This window comes from Microchirus variegatus, assembly GCF_963457635.1.
Source record: "Microchirus variegatus genome assembly, chromosome: 10".
NCBI lineage: Eukaryota > Metazoa > Chordata > Actinopteri > Pleuronectiformes > Soleidae > Microchirus > Microchirus variegatus.
This window is the reverse complement of record NC_139811.1, coordinates 15,387,624-15,412,544: the sequence shown is the minus strand read 5'-3', so window position 1 is coordinate 15,412,544 and position 24,921 is coordinate 15,387,624. Positions and strand designations below refer to the sequence as shown.

At 45.4% G+C, this 24,921-nt stretch overlaps 1 protein-coding gene across 1 annotated transcript; it reads right to left on the bottom strand.

The window, feature by feature from the left end:
- Positions 1-2,831: 2,831 nt before the first annotated feature.
- glis2b (GLIS family zinc finger 2b) lies at positions 2,832-5,810 on the bottom strand (the record flags this gene model as incomplete). Its single annotated transcript, XM_083895978.1, has 6 exons — positions 2,832-3,574; positions 3,662-3,780; positions 3,880-4,013; positions 4,107-4,262; positions 5,394-5,524; positions 5,633-5,810. The coding sequence occupies 6 exons, from the start codon at positions 5,808-5,810 to the stop codon at positions 2,832-2,834; spliced, it is 1,461 nt and encodes a 486-aa protein (XP_083752104.1).
- Positions 5,811-24,921: the final 19,111 nt, after the last annotated feature.

Genomic DNA, 24,921 nt, shown 5'->3' with positions numbered 1-24,921 from the left:
TACCCTGAACATAAATTAGTATCATCTGAGCGTCGACGTTTCTACCTTCCCACATCGTTCTGTTTTAGGAAGACGTCATCTGTCGTCATATTCACTCCTTCAGAACAAAGAGGACAAAGACATATGAAAGTCATATCTGTGGTACTTTGTTATGGCTGTATTTTTAACTCAACACTAACAACCTTATCGCCTGCTCAAGGTGACAATGTGACACGCTGAGTGAACTCGCATGACAACAAAAATGTTATTAGTTTTGCACTCAAGCCGTAATCCAAACATCTGACATGGAGATGGCGCTATCTGAGACTAAGGAATCAAATTCAATAATAGAATTAATCCCCAGCACCAGATATTCATACAAATCCATCCAATAGCTTTATAAAGTATCAAAATGTCAACACAAATATTGACCTCTTGGTGACACCATCACTATTTCCAGACATGAATACGGCACCTGGACATTGTCTGGGTGTCTGTTCATAGTAGCAGGAGAACCTTTAGAGGATCCAGTGGTGATGGTGGAGCATGCAGGTGGCAGCACACTCATGGATCACTGTGGATCCTCTGGAGTTTCTCCTGCTATGTTCTCACATAAGCTCACTCGGACATTAACCACAGGTTAGATAAGGGAAGGATCAGGAGATCACCAAACTCGATATTGATTCAGCCTGAATGTGAGTGGCTTACTTGTCCTTTTGTTTGTTGAAGTCTGGACAGACGTACACTGAGCCTTACCACAAGCATCAGGTCATGTTTAGGACCTGCTAGGTTGAGAACCACTGCCTTGGAATACCAATCGAAACCTTCCCCCTCTCTTCATCTCTTCATCTCTCCCTAAAAAGACTCAACCTCAGCAGCAGAAAGCTGATTGCAGAGCAGCCATCGCAGTACACAAGAAGCAACTTCGACATCAGAAAAATGTCTCGTCAGAACAGCAAAAAAAAAAAATAATCACACAAATATAAAACAACATTAAGTAAGGTCTAATGATGCTCTAAGACTGGACAGTGGAAGAGTAAGACCGCCTGTGGAGAGGAGAGATGGAGGAGTGGAAGGATCGTGGATGGTTGAATGTGTCAAGTCTTTTAAGAGGAATGCTCCTTGTGTTGGGAAGATCCTCTCCAGCTCCTCGACCTCTCCTCTCCTCTCAGTCAACATCATAACACAACTCTGGAAGGAGCCCACAGCAAAACTGACCCATGCAGAAAAAACTGAATAAGCGCAAACTAGGGTTGAAAGAAACTCATGAAGCTGTAACATGTTTAAATACATGTAAGGATTATAGATTGTGGTAACTGCATGTTGCCTGCTTATAAATGAACCATGAGAAAAGTTTTCTCAAAAGTCAAATTACTTTTTCTTTTCTTTTTTTTGCCCCTTCGGACAGAGTAAAATGAGGCAGTTTGCAATAGTGTGGCTTCCTATTCAGTCCAGCTATTTGTGGCATTGAGTGCATCGCACCCCCCTTTGTGGCACAATAACGACATCCCACTTGACTCTCCGAGTATTTTTGGCACAGCGTGAGATTTGTTGCACTTGGGACATAACTTGAACCGACCAGGCTAAGTTGGGCTTCGATTGGACGACCAACTGCTTTTCGCAGCTGGTTTTGGGTCGGGTCACTTCTTAAAAACACAAGACACTAGTGTTTATCACCACAGTGGCCCTTTCATACACATACTGGCCGTGTTGATTCAATTACGGGAAAGCAGCTGGACAATCCAGGAGCAAAACAGGTTCTGAGGACAGCAGGCAGGATGCTGTGTACAGTGTCCAACCAGAGGGGGGAGCCAGACACACCAGTGCTTGAATTTCACTTGGGTAAAGGAGGGATTGATGATTGGTCATTGCAAGGTGATATAACACCAATTGTCTGCTCTGTGCCTTGAAAGTCCCTAGTCTACACACCTGGCACACTTTCTGGTGGACTAGGCTAATGCATGTTGGTCACCCTCCCCACACTGGGGACAGATTGTCAAAAGTGCTCTCTCCCAGTTAAAGCTACTCTGGGGGAGCTGAGAGGTTAGCAGCAGTTTTGAGGTTTCTTTTCTATAACCAGCCGACACTGTTAAGTGCTGTGTTCGATTGATCTGTCGCAGAGTGGAGACGGTAGCCTCCTCCTCCTGTACTAATCCAAAAAACAGTTTTTGAGTTCACTTGCTTTGGTACTGCAAGCTTGTCGTAATCATATTAATCACAGCCGCCTGTGAAAAATAGGTCATTATTATAAAAAAAAAAAAATCAACTATGGAGAATCTTTCCTATCACTCGAGAGTTTGCCCAACTGTGAGTGCGTCAGTCAGTTTCGTGGCGTCTCATCTGTCTCACTGCTCAGCTGGAGGCACACTGTCAATGAAGTACAGTCATATAAATACTTGAATAAAATGAATCAGGACTTTTGCAATGAACACAGAGCACTAAGACACGAAGCACTACACGTTCATGGTCCATGTTCAAAGAACCAGCAAACAGGAATGAATAGAGTATAAAATAAGCAACAAGGAGCCAAACCGTACATATTCCTGAACAGAGTTCTTGGGCCCCTTTGGTTTCCCAACAATAAAAGAGGCTTGCGTTGTGTTCGTAGCTGTTGTGAGGTGTAGTGTTATCTATTGTTTTCTTGATTGAAGTTTCGAGACATTTTTGTCCTTTTCCAGACTTGTTCTAAAATTCATTGCCTGGATTTGATTGTGCGAGTTAGTCCCTATCACCTTTGACCACTCATACCCCCCATAATGGCATTCACCCTCCCATCCCAACCCCCTGAGCTCTTCTGGAATGTGTGTGTGTGTGTGTGTGTGGGTGTGGGTGTGGGGGTGTGTGTGTGTGTATCAGTTGACCACAGCCGGCTTGAGCACCACAGTGCCCGGAGGGATGACCACCCAGGAAAGGGGATCATGAGTCCCTCCTGTGGAGAGGTTGAGGACCCTTCCAGTCACCTCGTTTTCGGCCTCCACCCCCTGGCCCTTCTTGACCTGCTGACTCTGTGCCCTACGCTCAGACGCAGCTCCCAGCATGGGCATCATTGACAGACCCAAGGCCGTGGACGGGAACGCAGAGGAGAGCAGGGGGGACTTGGCCAGTCCCAGCATCGAGCCGTTGAAAGAGAGGATGGATGTTCCTCCCAAGATGCCTGGAGGTGAGTTGGGGCAGCCCATTGAGCTGAGGTCCAGGGGCCTTGGACTGAGTGGAGACAGGGGTACGGCGCCGCTTAGGCCCTGAAGAGTGTGGCCTCCCAGAAGAGCAGACGCCGCCCCAGGGATGATAATGTGGGGTCCACTCACATACGACAGCTCTGAATCCTTTGCCCCTCCATTCCCAAGCCTTCCACTCTGACTCCCCTTCAGGAGGGAGCCTACCCCACCTGGGGAGCCCTGATCCTGAGCCACAAAGTGGCCATGGGCTTTGATGTGCTTGCGGAGGGAGCTGGGGTCTGTGTAGCGCTTCAGGCAGCCCACCATCTTGCAGTAGTAAGGCTTGTCCACGTAGTGTGTGCGCGTGTGTTTGAAGCGATCGCTTGAGTTTGAGTAGCGCTTGTTGCAGCCCTCATATGGACAAATGTAGGGCTTTTCACCTGCAGGGGGGAACAAAGGACTTTCAATGTTTTGTTCACAGTTTCACAAGTTATTTTATGGTTTGCAACTTCACTGCCTCCACTGACCTGTGTGTGAGCGGTTGTGTATCTTCAGGTTCTCCAGACGTGAGAAGCTCTTGTTGCAGGTGGGACAGTGATGAGGCTTCTCGTTAGTGTGAGTGCGGATGTGGATGAGCATCTTGTACCTGTAACGATATCACAAACAGGAGTGTCATGAAATCATCTTCCTTCTCTGTGGTATGTCTCACAATTCGTTCTACGATTGTATTGCATGATTATCTCACCGAGCATTAAACCCCCTGCCTTTGCGAGCACAGCCCTCCCAGTGGCAGCAGTACCCAGAATCCTTTTCAGGCTTGACATGGAAATCATTAACATGGTCTACCAGGTCTTGCAGAGAGTCAAAGAGCAGATGGCACTGTAGGCAGAAAAAATTTATTCTTATGATAAAGCTGCATTTATTATTTGCTAGTTTGGCCTCAACAGGCTTCCATCACTGTTTGGGGCCTACCTTCCTCCAGTGACAGGCCAGTTGTTCGTCCGCTGACAGGTCTGGAGACGCTCTCTTGTCACTCGTGTGGCCGATGAACATGGAGGACGGCAGATGAAGTCCCGCCCCGGCTCTGATTGGCACGAAAAACTGAAAGGCCGGTGAGATGTGAGAATTCTGATATAAACGAAAGAGACAAAAGAGAAAATGATTTTCAGCATTCATACTTTCTGTGCCCGTGAGTCCGCTGAGGTCCACGGCAAAGTATGTGACCACATGTGGCCCAAATATTTGAAGCATCAGCTCTGATGCTGTGAAATCGCTTGCCTGAGAGCAAATTGTGTTTCAAGCTGGTAAGAAGGTAGATACATCCTGATACCTCTTCTTATCAGCAGAGTGCAGAGCTGCCTATCTTCATCTTTCCAAATCCATTCTACCTTCTCTCTCATAGTCACTCTCTCCATACTATTAAACCTCCCCACATTCCCTGATCTGAGGATATATATATATATCCACAAGTTGCTGTACAAAGTAGGGAAACCACTGAGAGAAATAGTCAGCAAAATAGATCACAATACTCTGCCTGTCTCATCGTCTAAGTCAGCAATGTGTGTGTGACAAATTTCATGAAATGAGGCAAATTCCCTGAGATCTGCCTCTGCATGCAAAGGCTGTGTGAGCTGCTCTGTAAGACGCACTATAGGGGAGAGAACACGTGAGTGTACGGAGCTGTTCCTATACGAGTCGCACGTAGTTGTAAGAATGAGTGCGGAGGAGGGGAGAAAATGTCCTGACTGCTTTAGCGGGGCATATACTAAGTGCAGAGGACGTGTAGCAGTGAGGTCGGGGGGGCTGTCGAGGACTATGCGGGAGCGGCTGAATGGACCCAGCCTTTCACAATTCAATTAGAAAGGAATTAAATTAGATGGCGTGAGGTCTGCGTGGCTGTACCTTGTCTTAAATCTGATTATGCATGTATACACACACACACACACAGAGGCAGCCATACACATCATACCAGTGGGGCCACTGAGTGCAAGTCGCAAAGACAGACGCACTTGTTGGGGACACAAGTGGTGTTTGATAAGAAGTAACACCCTCTCTCTCTCTCTCTTAGAGTGTGACACAAACCTATGCTGTTCCTTATTTCCTGACCTTAACAGACGGTCTCACACTCAATGGGGGCTTGTCATCATACGGACTGGCGTTTAGAATCGCCAAGAGTGCCACTGCAGCTATGACACAGCATAGTCAAACATGGGAATGATGTTTCTAAAAGCTGGTGGAAGCTGTGGAGGTGATACTCACCCCTGAGGCAACGTAGTTGCCGTTGGTCATTTCTGGAGAGCTGGCGGTGTGGCGTGAGGAGGGAGACATACTCAGATCCACCGCAGGCGGGGTGGGGGTGTCTGTCCGGTCGTGAGGGACCACCTGCACGCCTGCCGTGACACAAACACATGTGGTAAGATTACCTCTGCCCCCCCTGGAGGATCTCGTACAGACACCACTCCTAATTCCTTCCATTTGTGTTGTGCTGTATCACGTACCTGTATGTGGAGAAGCCGGAGAGGCCGGCTCTATGACTGCAGTGCCGTCCTCTGCCATGTGGAGCTGGCGAGCTCGCTTAGGGTGCAGTGGGGAGAGGGGGTGCGAACACGCCCCTCTGTCCCGCCCATTGGTTCGCCGGGGGAGCTTAAGGTCCAGGGGCTCGTCCACGGACAGCATGACCACAACCCGCTGACCTCCCACCTGCACAAACATCCAATCACAGAGGGTCAGAGCTGGGCCGACGGGGGGCCACTGTAGGATTGCTTGCTTTTCATATAAACACAGAGGAAGACAATGAAACGCTGCATTCCGCAAACCACAGGAGCTTCTCACACCTGAAAGTCTCTCAAATTCCACAATTCCACTGGGTAAGAAAGACTCCTAAACAATGGTAAACTGCCCACAAGTGAAAACTGAAACACTGAGTAAGCTAAAGAAAAATAAGCACACACACACACACACACACACACACACACACACACACACACACACACACACACACACACACACACACACACACACACACACACACACACACACACACACACACACACACACACACACACACACACACACACACACACACACACACACACACACACACACACAGTAACCCCCTCCTCTCTTTTTTTCATGCTGACCTTTACTCACACACACACACACTCTTCCCGAGGAATGTCTTCAATCCAATCCAGATGGTAACCCTCACTTCCAGCACAGCCTCACTCTACGCACCCTTAGCCGAGCACCGTGTCACATCACCCAGTACCCCAGCTCACCCCCCCCCCAAAACCCCTACAGTGTGCACCTTCAGACACGGTGGACTTTTTAAGACCCACCAGACCAGCAACCCCTACCCCAGCCTGCAGGCCTTAAAGTCCAGCTGCACTCACTCAGTCCACCTCCTCCCTCTGAACACACTGACCTCTGGACCCAGCCTGAGGGTTGTGAGCGCGATGGTTCATCTAGCTGTCATTGTGAGTTCTTCCACCACAGGACTGAACCGTCGTCACCATGTTGTTACATGCATGCACAACCAAACCCCCTAGATGAACCCTGTTTATCAGCGCAATCATGTAATTGCCCAAATCTCCCTTTAAAGGTACATCACGTAAAGCAACTCTCTCTCTCCTACACACTGTGGATATTTAATGTATATAAATGTTATCGTAGTCCTTTAGCAATGCCTTGTCCTTTCAGTAATTTAATGAATTGAGTCAGAAATCCCAAGTCAAGGTAGATGCGCTTTCAGTCTGGTGCTGACACACAACAATTCACCAAATAGGTTTGCACCAATAGTTTCAATTTGGATTGCAGTACCCATTTTAAACACTAACGACCACAGTTTCAAGTGTAAAATAAATTGTCTCATTATGCAGATTTTGCTTCACACATACAGGTGGTGCTAGTACAACACGGCTGGTTTGTAGCCAAGTGCTCCATTCAACACAATGTGTTAGGGTTCACTGCTACTTCTCACCTGGCTGACACACACACACACACACACACACACATACATAAAGGCACAAATCTCTCTGAACATTTTTCATCAAAAACACACAGTTGCAGAATTCCCTCGTAATAAGTGTACCATGCCTGCACAGATGCACACGCAGTCAAAATCCTACTTACAGCAACACTCGTACACACACACACATACGCAATAATTAATCAAACTGTAATTTCAACCAATTCCCCTTCCTCTTCCTCATACATGCCGACACAAGCCATGAATGGGGGGCTTTGAAAGTTGCCTGGCCAGGAGCCACATGGGGAAACTCTTGTGTCTGGGAGGCATGAAGCAGCAAGGTCACTAAGTTCACCAACCCCAAAAAAGAGGTGACCACCATTCACACACACACACACACATTTATACATAGCCGGAGGGCAGTTAGGGTGAGGGTGGAGGAGAGGGGGTGTGTGTGTGCGCACAGATTCAATTCAATAAGAGCTGAGAACACTGTGTTCACAAACAGCATCTTTGTAGCTGTGACATCTCACTCTGCTGATTAATGCATGTACTGTACATATATACAATCTGTCAGTCACATGACAGCAGCTAAAATGCATTTAGGTATGTAAACATTGCAAAGACATGGCACGGGCTGATCTGAGTATTTCACAAACTTCTCATCTACTGGAGTAAAAATGGCCAGCAAAGAGAGCTGCAATTATAACTTGCTTGATAATAAGTATAGCAGTTATATTACATACCCTGGCTTCCATCAGGTAAATATTGTCAGTCCTTTACAGAAAACCATCAAGATCACGGTGCCTTAAACCCCTACTACTCAACCATTTGGTCGACCACACTTTAAGTCACTATATCTCAATGAAAAATGCATCAAGATGAACTCACTAACACTTAATGTGACTTGTTCTGAATGTTGTACTTTATGAATGATGCAAACCAGGTTTATTATGAACAGACGTCTCAACCGTTTGGTAGAGGCCTGTATCTGAAATACCGTAGGGTCTAATTTAAAATATATATTGATTGTCGTTATTGTTATCATAAGGAAATAAAATAAAATAATAAAAAATGCAAAGAAATAATGTTTCCTTTAAAGGGTTACATTTCCATATTTTCCCCTATTTTCTTAACCCTTTCTTGCTTCTAATTGTACTCATTGTCCTGTTTTTTTCTCTTTTTATGATAATTACATAGAATAAATAAAAAGTCAAACATGTGCTATCATAATATGAAACATCTTAGCACAAGTAACCTCTTGTTTTTATTTGGTTACAGATCGGTGACCCACAGGTTTCCCTCGATGGCCACTGTGACACTGAAACATCAGCGATGACTTAAGGTAAACCCCACAGTAGCATGTGTTATGTTAGGAGACGAGTTGTTAAGATAGTTTATCTCTTTCATGACAAGCAAAGATAAGGCTGTTATTGTATGTTTTTGTACTTCCTAATATCGTTACAGTAATGTCTCCACTGTCCTACATTTTTACATTTCGCTTAATTCAATTACACTTCTGCTAAAGGCTGATGGAGAGAAGATTACCAGTCACTCAGTGTTACTAATTGCTCTAATGATAGTTTTGACCGCAGATATTTTGTTACGTGGACAAACTGTCACTAGCTGAGAACATCATGTGTATCAGAGCAGATAAATCACTATTAGGAATGAAGATGTGACTCGAAAAGGAGGAATCAATAAGCCTATTTCTCACTTGATTTACAACGTCAGTAAACATTTTCCTGTGGAGGTGATGATTTCAATCGCTATAGTTTTAGGCTCTTCTTCAAAAGAACATGACGACAGTTTTGTAAATTGAGTTCTTATTTTGAGGAAAGAGATGATAAAACATGACACATATGACTGACAGCGTGACTGACAGCTGGTATCATCCAATAGGTGTCTGACATGGTGCTGGTCAAATCACAAATTCAGAGGCTTCACATCAGGAGTTTGTTTTGCAACCATGAGACTAAATCAATTTTGCTTTTTTTTTTTTTTACATAGTTTATGATTTAATGACTAATATAGCCTTGACCATGAATCCAAGAGCAGAAATGAGCTCAACATTTCCACTACTGGAGAAACGATCCATACCGTGAAACTCAGTGAGACCCGATACCAAACTTCTGGATCAATATAACACTGAACATCAATCTGGAAACTTGGATCATGTGATGCTACATCTTCTCTACCAAACCATTACAATACCTCGCATAATAGACAACTTTTTGTGTTAGTTCCACGTGGTTTTAATTGCGATGCTGCATCATTTTTCCATCTGCTAAAATGTTGACAATGAAGTTATCATCTAACAATTAGGCTTGTATAATGCTTAATATGAAGTTGCCCTTGCTTTTTGTTTAAAGCCTTTATAAGACATCAACTTAATATTTGACATATAAGACTTGGAGGAAACAATTAACTGTTCAACTGTTTGTATTTTTGATTAATGGCACAAGCAGGGTAGTGTGGACGACAGGCGTATCAGGAGCAGAATTGATGTCTTATAAATGAAATAGAGTAGTGTGCGGCTGTAGCCTGATGTGATCCCAGCACCGCTTCCCATATAGGTTGATTTCACCTCTGCTCACCCTCATGATTATTTTGTTATTTAGTTGAGAAATAGTCTAGAGACAGGCGAGGAAGTGACTCACAAGCGTGTGATTCTTGGACTGGAGCTGTGGGATCCTGACTACATCCTCCAAACAGCCACGGTCACCGAGAGAGAGAGAGAGAGAGAGGGTTTGTGGGAAATGTGAGACAAAAGCAACTGAGAGGAAAGAATAATACAGGGAAGGAGAGAGCGCGGTGTTGTCTGCATGTGCATGTCAGCCAGATATGTGAGCTCAGTGGCGGCTGGCTGTGAAGTTTGGGGAAGGGGTGTTGGCCCGGGCCCCCGTGAAGACTTCTTTGCTCAGCCATGGGGTCGACAGTCTCACTGAAAGGCAGCATTGTCCCTGTCCTGGGCCCTCTCCTCTCCTCTCCTCTCTCTCTCTCGCTCTGTAGCTGAGTAAACACACGCTATAGCAGCTGAACAGGAGAGAGAGAGAGAGAGAGAGAGAGGGGAGGGATGACCATGGGGGCCACAGCGAGGATATACAAGGGTGAGGAGGAAGTGGAGAAGGAAGGGGATTCTCTTTGACAGCCGTCACCAATACCCCTGCATAACCCCTTCACAGCCAGTGTCCTGAAACTGCCGCCCCCTTTGATGAGGCGTGGTGTTGAGGGGTGAACATGGGTAGAGGCTGAGGGAAACGGAGAGGTGGGAGTTGGTCGATGAGAGAGATGGAGAAGGTGGAGGTCAAGGGAAGGCAACATCAGCGACCAAACAATCGTCAGTCTGATCTGAGTAAATCTGCACTGGAGTGGATCATGTTTCAGCTCAGCTGTGACAGACTATAAAAGGCGTTGCAAAATGTCAGAAATGTGAGGTTTTTGAGGGGGTAATTATGTTCGAGCGTTTGAAATCATGTTTCGTAAAAAATTCTGTTTTCAGTGAGGGTTTAAGAGAGCAAGTGTGTGTGTGTGTGTGGGTGTATATACAATCCACCCTCTTCCCCCCCATTTTGGCTGTAACTTAATCTCCCTCCTGCTGTGACCCTGGGAGGTAGTCTGTAGGAGGTAAACCATCTCTCCCAGGGGCTCTTTGCTCTCTTTGTACACATACAAGAAGTGGAGAGCGAAAGGAGAGAGAGAGAGAGAGAGAAGAGAGGGAAACAACGAGGTTGTAACAGCTTCTAATAACTGATGGTATTGATCTGATCATCTATGTGATTCTGAAGGGCTTTGATGTGTCACTTTGACACACTGAGCAATCAAAATGTACGCGCAGGAGGCATCGGCTCATCGCGAGCATGTTGTGATACTTCCAACTGCCAACGAGGATTATTATACGCTTGCAGCAAAGCAGAGACGTGTCAGAAAACATCTTCAGTGACTATAAGAACACTGATGCATCAGCTTATGGCATGTACAAGAGACCGCAAACCAACGGTATTAGTTTCAAATGGAGAAATCTCCAGCTTGAGTTAGCCTTTGAGTTCCCACTGGACGCGTTACAGCCGCGGCACGTCAGCAGAGCGGCGCGTTCTGCTTCGACCTCCGCCCAACGGCAATCCCCACCGGGCGCGTTACAGCAGCGGCGCGGTGCCTTGGGAGCGCTGCTCACGGAAGATCGCGCGCTAATCTCGAACGGACGTGAGTTCGCGAGATCCCGCGATTGACTGTGTGTATAAAGGAAACAACAACAACACAGCTTCTTTTCATTCTCCGACATGGAAGAACTGTTGATCTGGTGTCATAAATGATTTTATGTTTCTCCACTACAACAATCAGTCTCACGTCGTACATTATGACTCTCCGAGACGCTCTGATTAATTGACTGTTGACACCGGTCACTATGTAATGTTGATGTGAAGTTGTGACAGGTTATATGACCTGCGTATTGTGTTTTATTTTGAAAGGGGGGTGGAAGTGTTTTACTTTGAGTCTGTGTCGGACTTCCTGTCTGGTGTGATCTGCTCTGTTGAAATTTACGCGGTTCAGCAGTGATAACGCCAAAAATAGAACTGCTACCTATCGAAAGCGCTTCTCCACTTCTGGGACGCTACTGAGACGTTCCGCAGCGCGTCTGGTGGAAATGCTCTCATTGATTAGAATGGAATCGATTTGCAACGGCGACCACGGCAATCCAGGGTAAGTCTCAATAGTTTTCCACCACACATCTCAGGATGTAAGAGCCATTTAGCCAGACATTAAAGTTTGCCATTCAGATATGATAAATGCAGCAGGAGAATCTCACACGAATCCAAGCAGGAAACAGGAAGTTGGACTATTTATTTGCTGTGGATCCTCCAAACTTTTTCCAAACAGTGTCTATCACACTGAAATTACAAATGAAGTAACCGATTCATCAATCAGCTCGTTATTATTGGCCATGTTAGATCTTGAGACCGCATTTAATGAACTGATGGTAAACAAGTCAGTTTAGTAAATGTGTTTCTCTTCGCTTCGGTAACTCGGTGGTCTCGCAGCAATGTGTGAAAAGCCCCACACCGCCGCAGCCTTGCTCATGTCTCGACCTGCTGGTTTTTCCATCCACCAGGTGGGAGAGAGACAGGGGTCAAAGGTGACAGAGCAAGGTAAGGGGTGGGGTGTGACCTCTGATCCCTGCCATTTGGGTTCTACATCAGCAACTAAGGCCAAGAGAGGGGGGGACTAAACAAAGTTGGCACACTTTGAGCCGGTGTATGCACACAATAATCTGTGAATAATCAGATTTAGGTGATCAAAGCCATTTCCAGGCTTCAAAGTAAAGTCCTTCCCATTTGCATTTGCATTTTCCCCTTATTAACCAGATTTACATGAATTAGTCAGAGTTACACTACATTCAAAATTTTGGGGTCACTTAGTGATCTTAATGTCCTTATTTTCTGAAGGAAAAGCACTTTGTTTTCAATGAATATAACATTTAAAGAATCAGAAATACACTCTATACATTGTTAATGTGGTAAACCACTATTCTAGCTCTTGTCGGTGTCTTGACAATATTATCTTTTGATGAATAAAAGTGTGACTTTTAATGGAAAACATATTGTATAGGAGACCCCAAACTTTTAAACGGTAGTGCATGTGATCCATAAAGTTTCACACATTAGCACCCAACTCAAATATAGACAATAAAATGAGAGGTTTATGTTGGTTCCTGAGGCTTAAAAGTTTCAAGATATACAGCAATAATAAAAGGTCTGGGTCACAAACGTCTTCTTGTTGTGCTGTGGCCTCAGGTATGAGCTGTTTCTCATGACATGAGTGTAGGAATAACTCCGTGTTGGGTAACACAAGCAGTCATTGAGCTGTTTTTTTTCCAACAGTATGACAGTCAAGACACTATTAAACCAATATCTTAATAATACCATGGTATTTTTGGTTTAAGGTGCCTACAACCGTCATAATCTAATACCATGTCCCACGTCTGTTTGGACACAAAAAATGCCCAAAGATGGTCTCTGCTGTGCTCCTTTAAACGCTGCTGACGTTTCTTGTGGTCACAGCGATGATAGCAGCTTGAGGTAATAGGCCAAATACGCCCAGCGTGTACGTACCACCTCCGCTGACACACAAGCCACAGCCCTGCGTGCCCCCTCCACCCCTGATGGATTACTTAACACACAAACGACACACACAGCTGAGAGATTTTTTTTTTTTTTTTCCCTGCCTCTGTCCTCTTCAGCCAGCCGCCTCCTCAGACAGGAAACCTCAGTTTCCACTCCTCCTCCTCCTCCTCCTCTGGGCCTCTTATTCCCCGTTTCTCTTTATCCTTCTGTTCTTTGCTTTTGTTTTTTAAATTCACATTTAACTGTTCAGGTTTATCCTTTAGTCTATTTGTTCCTCTTCCTCTCTCATCTCATTGTTCTCTCACCTTGTGGTGCAGCCATCCCTGGTTATGATAATAAACATACATTTTTTTGGGGGGGATTAATTCACTCTATGAAGCTACAGAACAGTAATTAATTTGTCTCGTACTGACAAACTGAACTTCCCCGCTTCCTCTCGCTCCTGTTGCAAAGAGGCGCATTGAATCATACACAGGATTATGTAATCGCAGTGTGCATGATGCCACTGGGGGGAGGGCTATTGAGGATAAAGACAGTCGTTAGAATGGTTTTCACAGCGGCTGCAATACATCAGTGTGGCACGTGAACTCACATGCGTCAACACAAGGTGAAAGGAGGCGGAAAAAGTGACTTAAGAAATGACAAGATGAAGACATGAACTGGGACACTAGGGGCGAAATCTCAAACGACACACGCAGCAGGGGAAGAACCGAGTGAGCGAAGGGAGAGACGTGAAGAAAGAAAGGCAGGGATACAGGGAGCAGAGGAGGAGACGAGTGCAACAGGAAGCCTCTCAGTGAGCGACCGATGGCCTCCAGCCAGAGTCTTCAGACACTGAGGAATTCCATGCAGAGGGCAAGGAGGGAGGAGGAAAAGTGCCAGGAGAGGAGGGAAGGAGGGACACAACCAGGAGGGCGGGGCACACTTGTGGTTTGTTGTCAAAGGGGACCGCGCTACATGAGAAAGGAAGGGCACTCACTTACAGCAGCAGTAGAGAAATGATCTTTTAGCTATTTTTTCCCCCCTGACAGATTGACAATTTCCATTACTTTTTAAAGTCAAAGGATTCTTTCCAACTTGCACGAGTTGTATATTAGTGTTTTTACTTTGCATGCGCCGCTGTCCCGACCTCTGTTTTGCATACTCGTCGGAATCGCTGAACCATGTATATCATAACACTACAATAATGTGATGTTTGCTGAGAGCTGAGGATTTCCTTACATGACGACTCATGTCACGATTATGTGATCCAATTGAAGACAGAAACAGCAACAGAAAACCAAGAGTAATGAGACCTGTGGCATCTAGACTAAGGGTCTCAAACTCAAATGACCTGCTGGGGGCCACTGGGCATCTACTCCAGTCAGGAATTTGCCAGTCAAGTGAAAAAAAAAAGTCTAACTGTTTGGGGAAAAGCATGCAATATGAGCTTAAAATGATATGATGATTTTCCATCATGTTATAGCAATAATTTTTTTTCTTTGATATTTCACCAAATTTCAAAATAAAAGCATTTGTGTTGTGGAACGATAGTTTAGAATAAAATGCATTTATGATGCATAATGAAACTCAATTAAAAAAAAACAGATAATAACTTGATATTAAGGTCACATTAAATCGGTTGGAGGGCCGCATGTTTGTAACCTCTGATCTAGAAGGTGAGTCTTTACTGTGTTACATCCTCCTGGAGCGCAACACGGTCACATACTTCAGATATTCAGATATTGTGATTGTGATATGATGTGTCCTTTTCATGAGAAAATATTTTCAAACGATGATGATTTTGCTGGTGTTTTGGGACAGTGCATTCCTGCAGCACTGCACGTTTTCTCACACGTTTTTTTTTTTTTTTATCAAATAATAGCAATGTCGTTCAAATCTGACATTGTGGCACTCAGTTTTACATTCGGTACCTTTAATCCAAACGTGTTCAGATTCGTAGCCTGAGGTCCACGAGTTGATTTTGCAGTCAAAGATACAGATTCTTCTGAACTAGTGTGAGAACAAATGAAAAGGCAGGAGGCAGGATTAAAGAGAGAGGCTGCACATTAGCACGAGGTTAGCGCTCTTACTCCAAGCCACAGTCAATCTATCAGACTCCCTGGTAGCTGCTACATGACATGAACAATATGCAATTGAGGGCCCACATGTAGCAACATGTGTTTTCAGTCTCTGGTTAGTTTTTTTTCCTCTTTTCTCCCACCTACTCCGATTCACAGTCAGGCAAACATGAGTTGTTAATCAACAAAGTAGTTTTAATCTATGCTGTAGTATCAGGGCATCAATCAGCGATAAACAGATAATCGCCCCCCTGGAGGCGATGATTCAGCGTGTTCAAGCAGTAAACCTTACCCAGTGCTAACGCTTATGGCACTTCACACAACACAGCACTGTAGGCTTTGAAGAGCGGTGAGTAATGTAACAATAACGTGGGGCATTTCACAACATAGCAGTTTCATGGCGCACCAAAGAGCGACGGGGACCAATGAATGCAGCGGGGAGAAGAGAAGAGAAGAATGTGTTTGTCTTTGCACTCAGGAGACGTGATGGACATCACCACCCTGGATTACTTTGACCTCCCACTAACTCTGCAGGGCCTCTCTCTACCTCCTGCAGATCCGCTGAATGCATTCCCTCCGAACCTCACTCCTCCGCTCTCATCTTTTCCTCTGCCATACTTTCACATAAACAAGCGCTTGTATGAGTGGCCTGAGGTCTATTCCCTCTTGGCTTCCTCTTCACTTCCTCGGGCCATATCCCCATTGTCATTCATCACTCTCGCTCGCTCTTCCTCTCCTTCATCGACCCGTCTCATATCTTTCATTTTCCTTCCCCCCCCCCCCCAACCTCCTTTTTAGTCCATTCCTGTGGCCTCTCCCGACAGGCAGTGATGCAATCCTCTGACTCCTGCGCGCAATCACAGGGTCTGGAGTTGGCTTGCCAGCCAAGCAGGGGCGTCACCACACCACACTTAGTAGGAAAGCAACAGGAGAGGAAAGAAGGGTGGGTGGGGAAGGGAGAAAGAAAAGAAGGACTGAAGCCAATGAGAGTTGAAGTGGGGGGAAAAGTCTGAGGCTGTCATAGAAAAAGAGGGAAAAAAGTGCTGTGATAACAGCTCTGTTTTATAGTTTGTACTAAACTTGGGCTGAGCATGTTTTTGTGTTCCTGTTGTAAAGGTGTTTCTTTTTCTTCTTCAAGGTACTGCAGAGGACACTGACTGGATTTTGATTGACTGCTACAACATCCGCAGCCCACTGACCAGCTGTGTCTGTTTTGCTGGAGTTGCAGGAAAGGGTCCGCGATAGCGAACCAGTCTTTGCTACTCCCACACTACATGCTGTCATTCCAGCATTGACTCACGCACGCAGACGGCAAGATTTCAAGCATGAAAAAATGAGTGATGCGATGTTTAGAGAGGTGTTACTTTAACATAACTAGAAGGTCACCGCTCATCCATCTGCTGATATAAACATTGCAGTGGGTACGTACAGGTGTACATGCACGCACGCACGCACGCACTCACGCCTGGTTTTACCAGCTTCGCAGAGACAGACCTCCCCTAAAGGCACCAGAAATAAGCATGAGGTCAGGTTAGGAATGTAAAGCACTGGCACCTGCCTGAATCGTAAAAACACACACACAGAAATTAAACTAGACTACTGATGATCACAAAATTCCAGATCATCCAACAAAACTGGACAATTTATCAGCTTATTGGTGCATCATCATTACAAATCTTCTCCTGTACCTCATCTCAAGCAGCAGTTTCTCTCCCTCCCTCCCTCTCTAATTTCTTCTTTTTTTTCCCTCTCTCACAGATAGTTAAGAGCAGGCCTGGAGCAGATTAATGTGGGTGACATGCGTATGGAAAATGTGGAAAGATAAGCGGCAAACCAAGGCCATATTTCAGCACCAGTTGCTGTGCCAGTGTGGTCTGTTGTTCCAATAACAGCTTCAAGGATTTGGGTAAGAAATCAGGGGCGAACACATAAACACACTGTCTGTACAGCCCTAGTGTACAAACACATACACTTGGATAGACTAAGAACACACACACACTAGTGCACAGCACGCTGGCTGAGCCTTGTGAAGTTCAGACAAGTTCAGAGCATTGTGGTACCACTCCAGCTGTAGGGGTGTGCCTGTCTCACAGTCATTTCCTGGATGGGGATGTTATGGCACCACACGCCTGAGAAACAAATCCCTTTCGCCTTTACACACTGACCCCAGCCACTTTTCATTTGCTTGCAACTCAATAAGCGCATAGAGAACTCCCTGGGAACCAAGATGTCTTATTCAATAGCGGAGGTAATATGATTCCAACAACAGCTTTGTGCAACACAGCCCCTGGCAGGCTGCTGGTGGGCGCTCTCTATCGCTGTGTGGCGTTGTTGAGGCTTATCAGACGCATCAGAATTCCTGGCTGGCCACTCCCTGTCCCCGGAGAAGGCTCGGTGACACCTATGCAGCAGCCTTGCTGCACTGGAGAGAGCCGAGCACGCGGAGCCAGATGTGCTCCGTACAGGGAGCATCTGCGTTAAGAGTTTGAGAGAAACGTCAGTCTACTGTGTGCGCGAGTGTGGCGGAGAGGAGGAACATGGCAGCGGCTCAGTGTCCAAAACCAAAGCATACTGAGAGGAGAGGGGAAAACAGGAAGAGGGAGAAATACAACACAGCAGAGAGCAATTAGCCGATGAAGTGACGTGATCTGTGCGTGCGTGTGTTGGAGAGCGCACAGAAGCATCAGGGAATAAATGTGTGGATGAGTCCCCCCCCTTTATTGTCTGCTTTACCTCCATTTTAACCCATCTGCCACGCTCGGCAGTGATCTCACAAACACACGTATTTACAGACAAAGCGTGTGTTGTCTTTTTCCTCGTGGCTATGCCAACTTAAAGGCAGCGCCACATTCTCCGTCCTTACATGGAGCTCCACAGCCTCTCCCACCACGGCTGGCATTAGGACAAGGTCAATTTGACAGCCTTTTCTCCAATCTTTTCCCCCCCATTATCTCCCTCCCCTCCCTCTTTCTCTCTGTATTCCTGTGTGCTAGCACAACTAAGTGACAGGCTCCACCCTGCAGCTTCCATCGTTTGTGGCTCCATCCAAGGGAGAAACAGAAAAAAAAAAATGCAAAGAGAGAGAGAGACAGATGCAAAGGGACAGATGGAGGATGACTGCGATGGCAAATGAGTTGAGCGTAATGCTGCGATATGGGAATTGTGCTTAGCTCTTGATTTAAATTTGTTGGCACATCCAAATTTGTGCGATATGTTGGAAATGAGCATCAGAAAGATCTGGAGCGGACAAAGACACAAAGACAAAGTGTTATATCGGCAGCTTTGGAATGAATGAGCCTAAGAGAGGAGCTCAATTAGTGCCTAAGGTCAGGGGCAATGTTCATGCTCCTACACTCTCGCTTGTCCTGAATCAATACTGACATTTACAATCAATTAAGATACAGGAACACTCGCTCTGACTGACAACAACGTTAACTGAAACATCAGCAAACAACACAAATACCATTCCCGTAAGTTTAATCTCATTCCAAGGTTCTTTTGGACCAGTGGAAATGTATTTCATCTGCAAATGACCCTGCAATGCATGCTGGTTTTTATTGGCTTCTGGTCCAATTGGCATTTTTGGCCACGGTGAAGACTAAAATGTCTTCCTCATCGGCTTAAGCCCAATTTATACTCCTGCGTAAAGTGCTCTACGTAGGTTAAGCAGAGCCCTCTGCGTCTCCAACTGCACAAAATATTTTTTAAGTGTCCGTAACTCCGTCAAGGGACAACGGAGACAGCAAGGGCTGCGATTGGTCCTCAGAACAGGCCGAGCAAACTATACTCTTTGCCGTGCGCACCGAGGGTCCACAGAGGCAGAGCTGATCACGGCCGACAACGACGCTGCCAAACTATAAATACGTCATATCTTAATACACACAGAACATGTTTAGACTCTAAATGGCTAATTTATCGCCTCAAATTCTCTTAAAACTGCGTTCCGTGACGCAGAAAAGTGAGAAACAGCCACTGTTTCAACAACAACAGTCTTTCTCTCTCGGACGCCATTGCTCTCTGTCGCCAAAAGCACAACAACCTTGCGTAGCGACCCCTACTGATCGGGCGGGAAATTGCAGTGCGTATCCGTCACCACGACGGAGAAGTATGAAGGCTCGAGGGGTCTCCGTGGTTACGCAGTCGGAGAAGTATAATGTGGCCTTAAGCCAGGCATTAGCCATGAATGTTTCCTTTATTTACATCTCAACATTGTTCACGTGCCCTTAAGTTTGAACCAGGGACCGACGTAAAAGACACAAGATAGTAGTGACTCTTAATATAGTCGTGTTGAATTCTTCTTCCTCCAACTCATATTGTCTCAAGAGTCAAAAGCACCAACCACTGGTCATGGGTTAATCGCAAGCTCACCTAGGTTCAGACATCTCAAGTATACCCACTAATTTCAGTGAGAAAGTGCCTTGAAAAGCAAGTGGACAGAGTACACCAGAGACAAAGGCTATGACAACTTTTTGAAACCAAATAAAAACAGAGAGGGAAGTTAACGGAGAGCATCTGAGGTTGGTCTTCATTTCACACAAAAAGCAACCCCAGACTTAAAAAAAAAAACGTTTCCAAATTACATAAAGCTGCCTCATGAAAAAAAAAAAAGCCATGGTACATATGAATTAAATTAGTGCTGGCAAAATCTCCAAAACACCACAGAGAAGGTAAACACTTAAGAAGCCAAACTCTTTTTCTTTCCTTCCCTCTTCTCTGTTACTGCACGGTACAAGATCGCTCATATAATGTATGTGTCGCTAATTAAGCTGGGCGCTCATGGAAAGTGGGCAACGAAAATGCGAAGGAGGGACAAAAGGGGAGAGGGAAACGAAGTTGAGTTTAAAGTCAGGAGGAGATGGAGTCCCAGGGAATTGGGTATAGAGGGAGGGGAGGGAGGGGAGGGAGGGGAGGGAGGGGGTGAAGGGGGCAAAGTGTGTAAGCGAGCTGACAGGACTGGATGTGCCTCGACAGAGAGCCAAGCCCAGGCCCAGACATGAGTCTCAGAAAATGCCTCACCCTCACTCCCTCATCCCCTTCTCTCTTAAATCCCCCCCACACACACACCATCAGTCCCTCTCCCCCATCTCTGCCTTCCCAGAATGTTATTCCGTGCTCGCACTTACAGGCAGAAGAACCCCTCTTGTCCGACTCCTCCCTTTCTTTTCTCTTCAAACAAGCAAACACACACGTACATACCTCAGAGTCGCAGTGAACTGCCTTTGGTGCTGTTGAGGTTATACGAGAGAATCCAGGGTGGTGGCCCAGTAAGTAAATAATAATACAAACCAGCTGTGTCTCTACTTAAACTGCATTACTGTGAGCATATTACATACAAGTCCCAGCTCCCTGAACCGAGCTCCCGATAACTAAAAAACTACAGCCACATCCACTTTTACTATCTCATAAGTTAAATATTAAGTCTGTCAATGGAAACTGAGAAAAAATGTGTTTCCTCTCCCTCAACCAACTCCTACTCTGCCAGGTTCTTTACATCTGCTGTTATTCTTTCATGTCTTGGCTTTGATCCTATTTTGTTCCTTGACTTTACCTCATCAAGCGCACTCTGCCCAAGCCATGGTCTGTCTGTGTGTTGCATGAAGCCTTTTGTGAGCTGGAAATTCTCTCACGCTAGAGCAGGGAGTGCAGAAGTAGCATGAAAGAGAATTAGAAGAGGTAGGGTGGGGTAGCTGGAGTGAGGCATTGAGTTGTCTGTGTTTATTTTGGAAATGCAGGCCTGCAGACTTTGCAACAGAGGAACTGACCCCTCAACTTCACTGTGGCAGATCCTCACAGAAAGAGCAAAAGTGTCCATTTGGGTTGTCCCAGACAGGTGATTTTAGGAAAGGGTAGACCATATATCCCTGAGGGGCCATCTTATATCACCCCAGGGAACCGGGAATGGTCTGCTGCAGGAGGAAACAGTGAGGCCGTGAGGTGATTAGTGGTTACAGTTTAACTGGAGAAAAATGCACGGTCCGTGAGCCCAGCCAGCCAGGGAGCAAAGCGGTATGTGCTGGTCTCTTTTAGTTTTTTTTGCGAGTCAGTGTGAGTCAAGCTCTGTATCTGTTTAGTCCATTCTTAACGTATATGGGTTTCACAAAACCCGACCGTGGCCGTGCTGGGACATGTCACACTCAGATGCTCCAAAGTGTGGCTGTGTCACCGCCACTGGAGCACACGTGGAAATGATTTATGATAGAGTTTGTGGGGAAAAAAAATGTATGGCGCCAGTTTGTAATATTACTAAAGATGTGGCGGTTGTTTTGCTCTCGTTCACAACTTTGACTTAGGTTTATAGAGCACATCGGCTTTGTTTGTACAAATGCAGCACATCGCACTGATGTTTGAAGCCAAATAATCTGGGTTTTGTAATCTAAAGTCAGCTCAAAGTAAAGCAGGTGGATTGAAAGCTTGAAGGTCTGTTGGCACTGAGGCTAAAGAATAAAAGATTAAGGCAAATAATTTTATCACTAATCACCAAAGAAACCTTATTTGATGATGACCATAAAGCTTTAGAGTGAGAACTGATAGTGACGTCTCCCCCATGAGAAACATTCTGAAGCCTCGAGATTAGCGATGTTGAAATTCAAAGACATCACAAGATACCAGCTGTCAGTCACACTGGTGTCCACTCATATGTGCCTTGTTCATTGTCTATTTTCCTTTGAATGGGGAACATAATGTACACAATGTGCTGTTGAAGACCATGAAAGAGTTATTTTTGCAATGAGAAAAGTCACTTCCTGGTGGCTATTCAACACATTCTTTTTTATAAACAGTCTATGGTTATTAACAACAACTTTACTCTGCTTTCTTTCAGTGAAGGACCACATGGATTCATCTGTGATTCTCATGCATCTCCTATGACATTTAAAGCCAGAAAAAAAAAAAAAGCTCAGATGTGCAACTGCACTGAACATGTCAGAGAAATGACATACCACAACAGGGGGGGGGGTTGTCTTTCATCTGCTGAGCTTGAACAAGAAAGCCCTTCGTCTGATTAGCATTCAATCTAAAACTCTAAAACCCATATGTGCCATGGGACATGGTCGTGTCATGTCATGTCCGGATTAAGAGGCTCTTGTCCCTGTGAAAATAATTCAAGGTGCCATGTTCTCACCTCATTCACTGACCACTGTAATCCTCCCTCCCCTGCTTCTGAGCTGCATTTCATCTTGACTTTAATCCCCAGCAGCTATGAAACCCCGCTGCGATATTAATTCAAACACACTCCCAAGTGTAGTTTTTCACCACTTAAATTCCACCCACTTGTAGCAGCCCAAGTCCTCAAAGCCTTATTTTCTCCAGTGGTAAGCATAGTTTTACAGGTCGACAGCACTGAATGTGAAAAACAAACTTAGTTTTCAGGTCATGGCGATAGCATTCTGCAGAATGCAATTTGATCACGCTTCACTTTATATCAGATGAGGTTCACTTTCATTGCTCTGGTTTAAGGCATTAAGGCATTAAGCACAAGTGCAGTGTGGGTTCCCAAAAGCCCTCCACCGCATGCCTCGTGGTTGCACTGTGACGCAGGACTGTGCCATTAGGGTCCACCTTTTCCACCATAAAGCAGCTGTGTTTGGGACCTCAGGGGTATGATGTCATACAGTTGTGGTGGTGTGGGGTAAAAAATCTCAAAACAGGGGAGAAAGCGGTGGGGGGGGGGTGTTGGTGGGGTGACAACCACACCCATGATTTGAATTTTCGGAGACTGGCAAGGTAGAAAACGTTCATAACCGCTGCTGCAAAAACCTGTAACTCCTAAAACTCTGGGCAACTTGTTGCTCCCAGCAGTTTGTACTGTATTTGGCCAAACATGCAGTCAGAGAGCCTGCCCACAAACACACACATATCCTGCAAGCTTGTAATGGCACCACAGGGATGCACGGCTGGACTACATCTGGCTTTATATGGTGGAGCTTGGCTTTTTTTTTTTTTTTTCTCTGCAGTGGCTGCACTGAGAGGCTGTGTGTAACTGGTGTTTGCGATGCTGGTTCTTTTGTCAGGTGGGGGCGTCACGGCTGAAGTGACCCTCAGCTGATAGGATAAACAATGCGGCAAACAGGTTGTGGATGTGAGGGGAACCAGTGCTCACAGTTCAGAGAGGGGTTGTGAATTAAATCGCAGGGGCCTGGAATGGGGAAGGAGGAAAAGGAGACAAGACTCTGCTGCTTTTTTCACACTGCTCCTCTTCCCCACACACTTTGATCGAGGTCCAGTGGGCTGATTTCCAGACCTCCTCTGATCCCACGTCTTTCCTTTGTGCACTCATAACATTATATTAGACAAACGTTACATTCACCTTGGAAATTTACAGCCATTCCGCCCCCCGAGTGTGCCTCCGTCTACATTGTGGCCTTACATTTTTTAATGATTAGGCCTTATTCCACTCCAGCACAGGGCTTGTTAGGTCTGCCTTGGCACGGTTCAGCTCTTTACCGTGGCATCTCCTGGAACAATGGGCCCATGGGAGGCAGCCAATGGGGAGAAGGTCCTTCCCAAACTGAGTACCCAGTGTGCAAACAATTAGGCTTAGGGACAGTGGAATTGCTTAATTGGAGGAAAATAGCTCTTTATCCGAGCGTCTCTGGCTGTGCTCTTCCTTGCATACTGCACTAGATGCATGCTTGGCCTCAGCTAAGTTCGAAAAGAAGTAAAAATTGTAAAATGACTAATTTGTCACAGGTTTTACACATCACTCCCGCATGCAGAAAACACACACTCGGGACTGCTGGCTATAGAGCCAAGTCATACTTTAAGTACTAATACTGGAGTCCGTGTAATTGTGTATTTTGTCACCTGCCCATTACCGCAAAAACTCTACATGAGCCCAAATCTGTGCAAACCTCCAGTTTGATTCCGCGAGGACCTTACAAGCCTCTTGTAGCACAACACCTTGCAGTCCACAGGGTGGCACGATCTTATTTTGGTCCAAAAAGACAGCGCAGAAGACGAGGTCACAAGAAAAACTCTCACAATCAAACACAAATAAGGGCAATTTCCTGCAGAGAAACTACCACCGCTGGAGTGAGGTTATGAGACTTGAGTACATGTGTGGAACTCTCGTTGGAGTATGAACTGAATGCGGACTTGTATGCACATGCCAGGACACTGAAAGTGCTATGACCCAGATCATACCACTTTTCATGTGTTAGATATCGATATTAATACTGACATCAAAACATTACATTTCTAAATATACCAGTATTACAGTCTTTTACCTCTTTTACATCAACTTAGCTGTAAATAACATGTACATGTAACATGTACTGATGCATAATGTTCCATGCGTGTGGTACACGTGTAACCTTTAACCACATACTGTCTCCCTTCACAGCATGGTGTCTGTGCTTCGTGAAGCATTTACATGATATTTAAAGTATACGGATCACAGACCGATACTGATTATCATATCGACTCATAACACAAAGATAAGGTAAAAGTAAAGTACAATAACCTCATGCCTGCAGTTAAATATACTAAATATGCGAATAAAGCCACTCTGTGACATGCAACTTTTACAACGTGTCCATTCTCTTTTCTGGCAAAACATATAGAAAACATTAAAATGAACAGGATTCCTAATTGGTTGGTTGCCTCAAGCAGGAGGTCATCTTTTATTTACCAACACATAA